Source organism: Pseudopipra pipra, chromosome 3 (assembly GCF_036250125.1).
Source record: "Pseudopipra pipra isolate bDixPip1 chromosome 3, bDixPip1.hap1, whole genome shotgun sequence".
NCBI classification, from domain to species: Eukaryota; Metazoa; Chordata; class Aves; order Passeriformes; family Pipridae; genus Pseudopipra; species Pseudopipra pipra.
This window is the reverse complement of record NC_087551.1, coordinates 10,472,520-10,482,774: the sequence shown is the minus strand read 5'-3', so window position 1 is coordinate 10,482,774 and position 10,255 is coordinate 10,472,520. Positions and strand designations below refer to the sequence as shown.

The following is a 10,255-nucleotide window of genomic DNA, read 5'->3' as shown; positions in this document are numbered from 1 at the left end:
TTCCCTGGGCAGCCTGTTTCAATATTTGAGAACCCTTTCCATGAAGAAATTTTTCCTAATAGCCAAACTAAGATCGCGGGAGAAAGGCAGAGCAGCATTGCAAAGGTCTCCCCTGACAACGTGAAACCAAGAGGAATTTTTCTCTTACCCTGGTCATGTAGGCTCGAGACTTGTAGCTGGAGGCAGCTGCTGCTCTTTTACAAAATGTGGCTGTGAGCAAGAAGTAGCAAGAAGACAGCACAGGGGTTTACAATTGCCACGGGACTCTTGAGTGCAAATGCCACTTGATTCAATTATCAGAGATGCATGAGGCTTCAGTTCTAGCTTAGCATAGGCACCAAGGCTGAGAGATTATTGAGGGAAAAATGGATCTGTTCTTTGATTTGCCATTTTTATGGCATATATCATTGTTAAAAGAGGGCCACTAAGCTTTTCTTTGTACTGCGTTGGAAGTGACACGTTGCAAAAGGAGAAGTTCTATTTAAAATTGCATAATCAGAGATGAAGTGAAATGGAAGCGAAAGATCAAAGATAGGAAGTAGGGAGAGAAAGAAAGAGACCATGTACAGTATGGCTACACAGACATCTGAATTTCATTTTTAATGAATCTCTGCTCAGGAAGGGAAGGGTAGCTGTTTGTGTACCAGGAGGGAAAGAACAGCCTTCTGCCACACACTGAGATTTTCTTTGAACATCATCTCTTACCAAAATGAAGGACTGCACTCTGCTTCATATTTCACAGAATTAGAAAAGACCAAGCTATTTTCCGATTCCCTGCATCTTGCTTATGTAACTTGCAGATGACAAGGCTGTGCAACCTCTGGCTGAGCCCTGGAAAATTTCCTTGTCGGTGAGTCAGGTGCTTGGCAAACAGTCTGGCGCAGAGGGCTTAGAGATGACAGTGACGTTAGAGGCGTTACCTGGGTACCAGAGCCCAGTTCGGAGTCTCTTTAGGAAGGCTCTTCCTACTAGAAGTGTGCTGACCATCTTGACACTTCCTGCCAGAAGTGTGCTGACCAGGCAAAGACAAGATGGCAAAGACATCTTGTCATTGCCAAGTGTCTCTGTTCTGCTGTATTGTGTCTCTGCTATGTGTGTTAATTATGTGAAAGTACAAAGCATCTGCCTGGATTGCACTGAAGCAGAAGAAAGCCACAGCCCTGACTGTTATCTAGAGATGTGGGTCAGCAAGGAAGGGGGAGAAGAGCTAGGCAAGAATGAGTCCTCAGCCTTTACGTGAATTTTATCTATAAAAATTCTTTCAGGGTGTGGGGATGACATTTAGTGCAGCAGGGCTGCAAAAGTGGGACTTCTGGGGAAGCACAGGGTCCCCCTTTTGAGTCTGCATTCCGAAACTCCATGCAGTCGCCGTAACAGCGTTGGTTTGGAGGCTGTAGATCTGACTGAAAGCTAGAGGACAGGATTGCACGTTGTGCTGTAGGACTTAAGTTGAGAACTATGAAAAGGGAAGGATTAGACCCAGGGATGAGGGGAGAAAACTGGAGGGGAGAAAGAGATGCAGAACTGTTTCAGCAGCAAACCCGTGGGTCAGCTGCAGTAGATCCCAATTACTATGTCTTTGGAAGTATGACTGAGAGGAGCCAGGAGGTTTGTACCACCAATTAGGTTCAGTCACTGCAGAGTGTCAAGGCTGGGACAACTGTGAGATCCCCAAATACAATCCATCCTATATCAATCTATGCAGCAAAGCTCCCTGGCAGTCCAGCCACGTTTAGAGCAATACTTAGCTCGGTGGTGCAAAGAGCCTTTTTGCCAGACTGCAGTGGGACGGGGACAGAAAGAGATTTTGCCACAGGGATGACCTGGTGACTAATGATTTTCATTGATCATATGCTTGCAGGAGAGAGCAATCTATCATCTGCAGTTCCTGCAGGCTTTTCTGCTGAAGGCTCTGAGAAAGCAAACGTGAGATGTTATCTAAAAGCAGGGCTGTGTGAGCCCATGGAACCTGATGGTGCTGCACTCTCATGGATGTACGAACGTGACAGTGCTGAAGGCCCCAGCATCAGGAAATCTCTTGATGACTTCTACAAGATGTATTGCAAAAAACAACCAGGGAGAATGGATCCAACTTACGAGGCTGCATCACGGTGTCTGTCACGGAAGATTTCGGAGCTGGCAAACCGGGATGGAACTAAATATGCATCACGTTGCCTGCAAATGGCACAGTTGGTCTTGAACAGAGACGGGTGCAAGATCTTTCCAAACCACCCCCCTTCTGCCTGTTTTTCGAAGCCAGCTGAAGGAGAAGTCTTGTTGGAAGACAGAAAGAGAACACCTGGGCTCTCAGATGACATCCTCCAATTCCTCTTGAAACAAACACAGGCAGAACATAGCCCTGATGTGTCACACGAGAAGTGAGCAAGACAGTGGTTTGTTTCTGTCATTGGAGCTTTGCTTTCACTTTAAAAAGAGGGGACTTCCTTAGAAAGACACTCTTCTCCTGGCATCACCTTCAACACCAGACACTCCATGGAGGGATTCACCTGGATCAGACCTTGCCACCTTGTTCTCTGCAGGGCAGCACTGCACAAGGAGCACTTGTGGTCCCCATGTAACTGCTTGGGACATGTCACTAATTGGGATGGGTGATGTAGTGTTTGTTGCTGGGACATCAAACATGATAATTTAAATCTACCAGGCTTTTAAACTGACCTACATTTCTACCCCAGCTGAATCGTGGCCCTGCCCAAATTCAGTCCCTGTGAAGGCACGGATGTCCAAGTGCTGTTGATTAGAACAGACTGTTTGAATGAACTTGGCATGGTATGCCCCAGACCTAGAGAGAGAAGCTTAACATTTTATTCTGTTCCTGGCTGATACTGTAACATGTATGCCTCCACTGGGATGCCTGTTAGCTGTATGTGTTTACCTGCAGACATATGATCCCACAGATCATGACTGCAAATGCAGGTGAGCTTTTCCAAGAGAAAAAGTGTGTTTGTGCATGAGAAAGAGAAAATACAGTTTCTGAGCATGTTCCATGACAGCACTTCTGTCCTTTTTACCATCACCCCTCCAACAACCTTCAGTTCCTTTCTGTCTTTCATGATGGTGCTAATGAGATCCCTGGAGGAATGTTCCCTTTAAAATAAAACAAATCTCTCTGAGTCCAAGAAGGCTGATGATGTCAGTCAGCAACAGAACAATGAACCCCCACACAACCACTTGAGGTCTCTCTCTTGGAGGCCTCCTTGCTCAGTGGCTTCTTTGCTGCCTTGCTCCCTCTGCCAGGCAGACAAATGTCTTTGTGCTTATTTTCCACCCACTGGCTTGTCCCCTGAAAAAGAGGATTGCTGTAGTGATGTTGCTTGCTGACTGAGGAGGTCATTCTCCAGTGTGGATGTGATCAAGGTGACAGCATATGGGCAAAGAAGAAAGGATGGACAGTCAGGGTCTCAAAGGTCAACGTTAAGGTTCCCGGCTAATGTGGTTACTCCAGTACAGCCACACTGCTTGCACCAGTTTTAGTATTTGATCTTCAGCGTTTCAGTTTGGAGACAGCCCTTACCTTGCCAGCCCAGTTGCTGAGCCCTCTCATCAGTTCCCTTTCCACACTGGCCAGATATCAGGATGGGTTTTGGTGTTCATGCACATCAGATTCCCTGCTTCAGTTTCACACTGGGCTGCTATTCCTGCCTTGCTGCCCCTGGCAGATTGGCACAGCAGCTGTGCTCTGCAGGTGTTTCCAGCAAAGGCAATGGAAATTTGGCTGTTAACTTTAATCAGAACAGGAAGAGGCCCTGCTGGCCCAGCTGGCTACAAGTTATGGCCAAGGTCTTAGGACTTGGTGCAAAGTCTCTTTGCAAATAGATTTATACTGGAACTGCCTAGTTTAGTTTCCTGTCCTTGAATCATCATGGAACTGATACATCTGGCTTCTTGGTGGTTCCACTTGGTGTTTTGCTTGCTTGCTTTTATGGCAGATGTGCTGTACATGTGCTGGAGGGCACACAAAATATTGAAGCAGACCCTCAGCTGCTCCCCTGCTACTCAAGTTAATGGTGCTTGGGAAAAAAATAGTTGAGATGAGAATGCATCAAACTGTGGCAGCAAATAAATCCACAGGTGCTGGTGTGTCAGAATCCAGATGAAAGCATCCTGCTGGCAAAAACTATAGACAAAGGTGATACCAACTAGTTTGGCAATAGATACAGCTGGAAAAAGGAAACATGCTCCTGAGTGTGCTGTCAGTAATTACAGTAACACTACTGGCCTCTCCCTGCCAGCTCACATTGCTTAACCACCACAGATCTGTCACAGCTACAAGGGCATTAATACTGACAGATATAGGGATCTATTGCTAAGGATGGACAGGGAGGAAGGAAGGTCTTCAGTGTGAATCAGATGGTGTTGCTTTTAATTTTTTTGCCAGCATTTATGCTGTTCCACACAGTTAAATTAGTTGCTGTGCAAAACCCTTTAACTGCCGTTTGAAGGGAAATAACCTCCTGGGAAGAGAGAGACTGAGAAATCAGAGGTCTGCATCTGAATCCCTTTAGTTGCTGTATTTGGTTTAGTGATGAATTGGTCTGTGGTTTGGGTTAGCTTTGAAACCATCTGGTCTTCTATTCAGAATTTTCTTAAAAAAAGACCGAAGATGTGCAATTTCCACAAAGGCGGCTTGCAGCAAAACACGAAGTTCCTGTTCCTTAGGAGAGTCCTGCTGCTACTCATGTCTGAGAGATACCTACTGGGGTTTGATGGAAAAGAAGCCCTAATTGACTCTAGTATGACCCCAGATTAGCTCTAGAGACAGACTTAGTTTTCCCCACTCATAACAAACGTGAAGTATCTACCTGGAGCCCCTCTTTGGGGTGTACACAGGGTGCTCCTCCTGAAGCCTGATTAACCTGAGCTGCCATAATTTTATCCCCTTTTTGAATGAGATATAAAACCATTCAAGGGAATAGCTGTTAATTTGTTATCAAGTGTTTTAAATGATGGCAAAATGAGGTGATCTTTTTTTGGAAGAGGCGTGTCCACGCAGGAAGTTAATGTGGGGTCCCTCTGTGGGGGGATCATGCTGCTTCTCTGCACAGAGGGGAGGGAAGGCACCTCCAGTGAGCTCATTCTTCTGCTTCAGCTCCTCTGGGCTCTTGGGGTTGCACAGCCACTGCCTTTAACATCCCAGTTTTCTCATTAGAAATTTCTGGGGCAGCAAGAAAAAAGAGGACTCATTACTCTCGAACCCTTTAGGTAATGTGATGTAAGCAATAACAAAATAAAGAATGGATGGTGGCTGCTGAAAGAGCATGAAGATAGATACTGGCAGAGAAGAGCATGAAACTGTTCAATTTTAAAGACCAACGTAGGCAGAACAGGCTGGATGCAGCTGAAAAATCTGGATTATGACTCATATCTACAAATCTTGGCTGGCATCTTGCAGAGGACATGGTAAGCTCTGTGCTAGTGAAGCATGCAGTCTTTTGAAAAGTTTGCACCCCTTGCAGTCAGGAGTGCCTGCAGTTTTGTGTGCTGCTCACTTCCAGTGTCCTGGAGGTATGACCATCCATGGCTTCTTCGAGTTGAAAACACAGTCTTTTTGCATGTGAAGTACCAAGAGTGGTACGAAGCCCTCACAGAAGTGTCCTGTGTTCTGTCCATTTCTCCCCAGCCCGTGCAATAATCTCTGGGAAACTGAGTTTTTTTCCTGAGGAGTGAAGTGCTTTCCTCTCTCTCTGGCTTGCCCTTAACTTAGCTTTGACACTTCTATGGTTTCAGCACTTATCAGAGCACAAGTCATCCTCTCAGAGGCCCTTTGCTGTTGGGTTCTCTCCATTCACTTTGTTTGCTTCTCTGACTCACTCCATCATTTTATTTTTCTTCTCCACTGCAGTATATAAGGCAGGAAATAACCTGTTTTCCTGAAGGTGAGGAACCAGGTAATGCTGGACTGCATTGTACCCAAACATGCTCCACCACTGTGAGCTGCTTTGGTTCAGCTTTCAAAAGCAGACTCAGCTGTAACCACTGAACATTTAGCTGCCAGGCAGAAACATGCACCTGAAGTTACAGTCTCCCTGAAACTCCCCTGCCAGTTGATGCCTGTGCTGTGTGCACACTGGTCAAGGTGTCCTGCAAGTTGCCCCTTTGTGCAATAGAAAACATCCCTCTGAGTTGTTGTCTTTCCCCTGCTCTAGGACAAGCACAATTTGCTGCTCAGCAGGACTGGCTGAGCAGAGCTGCCCAGCAGGGTGGTCCCATGCACTTCCAGTGCCCCCCTGCCCTTCTGCTTCTTGCCTACTTCAAGACCTGTAGGTGGGAATTTTCCCAGCTTTCCCTAAATAATGCTGCTGTGGCTCAAGAGGAGGAAGAGCAGGGACTCTTGATTCCTTTGCTTTCCTTCCAGGGAACGTTTTTCCGTTTGTGATCCTCCTGAGGAAAGAGGCTCTGATGGACTTAAACTGGACAGTGTTCTAGAAGGGGAACTCACCCTACCTCCCCAACTCGCTGGCCTCCCCAGCACTGATGGTTCCCATCTCCACCGCCAAAGCCAGCTGCTGTCACCTCTGTTCATCCCCTTGTGTGCTCTGGTAGTGTATGGAGGCTGCTTTTGCAAAGACATTTTGTAGCTTACATTGCAGAACAAATCCAAGGGGTTTTTTCCTTCTGCTTGTTCGAGGCTCACAGCAAAGGACCAGCTCTGAGCCTAGCTTAGGACACCACCTGAAAACCTACAACACCTTTCAGGGCTGTGGGTGGACAAGACCCCTCAAGATCTTCAAGTGAAATGTGTAAGTGAAGTAGAAGATGGGGAATAACATCGGTCCCATAGGGTATGACTAGCAAGGCCAAAACTGATCTGTCATTGCCAAGTAGGAGGAGCACAGGACATGGTGAAGACTTGACAGCCATTTCCCAGGGATTTCCCTGATGCACAGCCCAGATCCAAATCCCACTCAAGGTCTGTTAGAGATGTGTATTCTTTGGATTGGGTATTTTCCACCTGAGCTGGACCAGCATCCTTCAGTGTCTCAGAGAGGTGACTCATACTGCTGCAGGCACAAAGCCCTCTGCCCATGCACACCAGACACCTGAGTTGCCTTGGGGCTCATCTTAAGGCTAAGTCTGGCAGGCTGTGAGTGCTGCCTCTGTTCCCAGAATACATAAATGCCTGATCCAAACTCTTTTTGTCATCCTTGATGACTCCTGCTATTAAATCATTCTCTACTTTCCTCAGCTGAGAGCTTCTCCAGAATGTTTGGTATCAATGGCTTCTCTGATGCTTACTCTAACAGAATTTTTATTTTCCCCTCCCACACAGCTGCCAGTGGGAGGTACTGATTCATGCCAACGACCTACCCAGTCCTGGAGTCCAAAGGCAGCCAGGGAGAGAGCTGAGCTCCTGCAACAGGCAGGGGCTGAAGCAGGTCCTCAGCAGGTGTCAGTGAAGTGAGTGGAGACAGGGCCATTTACACCAGTGGAGGATTTTCCCCCAGGAGTTTGAGGTGTTTTGGTATGCCTGGATATTTCGGGACGTATGGTTGTTAAATTCGGTGTACAACAGGCAGTATACATCCTGTATAAATGTGTCTGTTGAGCATTGGTGATTTTGTGGGGGGCATATGTTTTCCCACAATACAGAAGTTCATTTTAAAAATACCCTATTCTGTAGGCTTTCCCTAATGACTGTTTTCCCACACACATCTATTAGGCAACAACATATGTCAGCATTTCTTCCTTAAAAGTAAAATCTGGCACATACATAACACACAGAGCATGAAGTAATAAGATGTGATAAAACAGTAGCTGGAGCTAACCAAAGCCAGAAAACTCATGGCTGGAAGGTCAAGCCTTTATTTAAATCCCCTTTGCAATGGCCTATTTGTTTGCAGGTGCTGTGAATTGAGGGGGAAAGTCTTGCAATGAAAGAACATCTGTCATGGAAAATTTTACCCTCAGTTCAAGCTGAACAAACTTTTACTCGCCCTGGAAAGTAGGTTCTTGTAATGGGAAATGTCAGTCAGCCTTAGGGCAGGTGACACTATCCAGCATTGTCTGCATTTCTGGGTAAGATACAGTACCTGAGCCAGAAATGCTGCTAAACGAGTGCTAAAATCAGCACCTCCCAGCCAGAGAAGCAGGGTTATTCTGTTATTACAGATACTAAGGGGGGGATGCTGTGCCCTGCAACATATTTTCCGTGTGCCTTTCACTAATTGGTTGGTTCTAAGTTCCCAGCAGCTTGTTTTGGGTATTTGGGAGCTTCAGAGAAAGAGTGAGAGGGCAGGACATATAAACTTACATCTTTGTCTAACAGCAAACTCCTCTCAGAAGGCTGCAACTAGAGGTTGAAATAATAATAGAGGTTTTGTGTCTGTGGGCCAGGCCACTTGTTTAACAAGCAGCTCAGCATGTGTTCTGTGAGGCCAGCTTGTGTTTGCATCCTTAATCTCCTCATTTCTCCCTGGGTTTGGCTGGTCCCTAAGAGAGCATCACTGCTCAGGGCATGGGCTGGGGGCCGAGAGAGTGAGGACACAGCCAAAGGCGGCCATAGGATAACTGCTTATGTGTTCTTTTAAAACACTTCTTTCCTCCGTGGGATAGCTGGCTGTATGGAGGAGTTGCTTTGTTTTGTATTTAGGGGTGGCTTATTTTTGTGATCTGTGTTCTCACTCAGGAGAAAGGAAAGGTTGATCTTAGGCTTGAGATGTTGGTGCTGTAAAGCAGAAAGAGGCGCCCACAAGTCGAGTTCCACATGTAGTGATGAGAAACGTGTGTATGTGTAGACAAGTCCCATGTCTGGGTTTCTGTCTCTGGGAATGTTAATGCTGCTTGTCTGGTGTTCAAGAATAGACTTAAGGCACATGAATCACTGAAAAAAAAAATCTTCTGGGATGAGGAGATACAGACTGCTGTTTTGTAGGTTGGAGGAATCTTACCAAAGGCAGCAGTGAATTAGACTCAAAATGCAGTGGTGTGCTGGACAAGGATCTGTGCCACTTCCTCCTGTTCCCACTTCCACAGGTTGCTAGTGCTTGATGAGAGGAGATGGTGTCAGCCCCCAGCCTGCCAAAAGGGGAAAGAAATGAAGCTGACAAAGTCCAGACTTTAGCATTTGAGTGCAGCAGGCACTCTTGACACCCCTGATCATCCTTAGAGCTACTCAGCCTGGGTGGGTAAGTCAGCCTTGGGTGCTCCTAACCTTGAAAGGAGGTATCTTCTTAACTTTGTTCCCAGTGTGATTTTGCCACACTTGGCCCATTTGAGCTTGAATTTTCCCCCTGAGGCAGCCACCCAACTTCGATCTGCCTGGAGGAGGACAAGGCACGTGGAAACTCTTTTTTTGCCAAAGCCAGGCCATGACACTTTGCAAGCTCAGTATGCCTCACATGAGAGTTGGCAAAACCACCCACTGTGGCTTTCTCTTTCTCATATCCAGGGTAGTAGAGTGTCTTTCATGGTCTCTTGTTCTGCTTTTCATGTTTGCATCACCTTTCCACCCTGAGGGTTACTAGACAAATTTACACTGACAGAGTATCTTCCAGGTATTTTCATTTCCTAAGGCTACCTTTAAGCTTAAGCCTCTTAAACCTTTTTTATAAGCACACAGCATTTCACACAAAGAGCCTAAAAGTCTTAAAATCAGGGTATGCAAAAGAAAAATATTATATTCTACGGGGAAGAGATGGTAGCAAAATCTCCTCTTGCATTTTGTAGGTTTCACTCTCTCTTTCATAGAGCCTTTTTGCAGCTGGATTTCTGTTCTTAGTGCCAGTGGGGATTAAAAAGGAGGTTATGGAAAATTTCTTTGGCAATTCCTTTTGCTGTGTGAGTATGGCTGTCATGAAATAGATCTCTCAGCACTGTGTTTTCAGTCTGGAATTATGTGCAGGGGCATAATTGGATTTATTTTTTTTTCAGTACATATATGGTTATTAATAAAACCTTTACTTTGAAATAGTTACAGTCTGTTGCAGAAATCTATATATTTTTATTTTACAAAATAGAAATTTGCCTCTGAAATTTCCATGATGCTATCAACAACAGAACAATATTGTTCTTACAAAACAGAACCGTTGCTGAGAGTCAAAGTGCTATAAATATTTAAAGAAATTAATTACTAAGTAAGCCAGACTAGCGCCCCAGTCTTTAAATATTAAATGGAACATATATAGTTGACAAAAGGCAGACAGAAACACTGAATGGGGCAATTTAATTGCCTAAATGAAATTATTTGTGGTGCAAAGGCAACTGTTAAAGTCATTTTTGCTTAATGAGAAGCAGTACT

General features: G+C 45.5%; 1 protein-coding gene across 1 annotated transcript in view; it reads left to right on the top strand.

Moving 5' to 3' along the window:
- SHLD1 (shieldin complex subunit 1) overlaps positions 1 to 9,927 on the top strand; it is a 46,446-nt gene extending 36,519 nt beyond the window's left edge. Inside the window, exons 5-6 of the mRNA XM_064647718.1 lie at positions 1,862 to 2,934; positions 5,221 to 9,927. Coding sequence (XP_064503788.1) covers positions 1,862 to 2,382 — 521 coding nt within the window. The 3' untranslated portion in view covers positions 2,383 to 2,934; positions 5,221 to 9,927. The remainder of the gene's footprint in view (positions 1 to 1,861; positions 2,935 to 5,220) is intronic.
- The last annotated feature ends 328 nt before the right edge of the window (positions 9,928 to 10,255 follow it).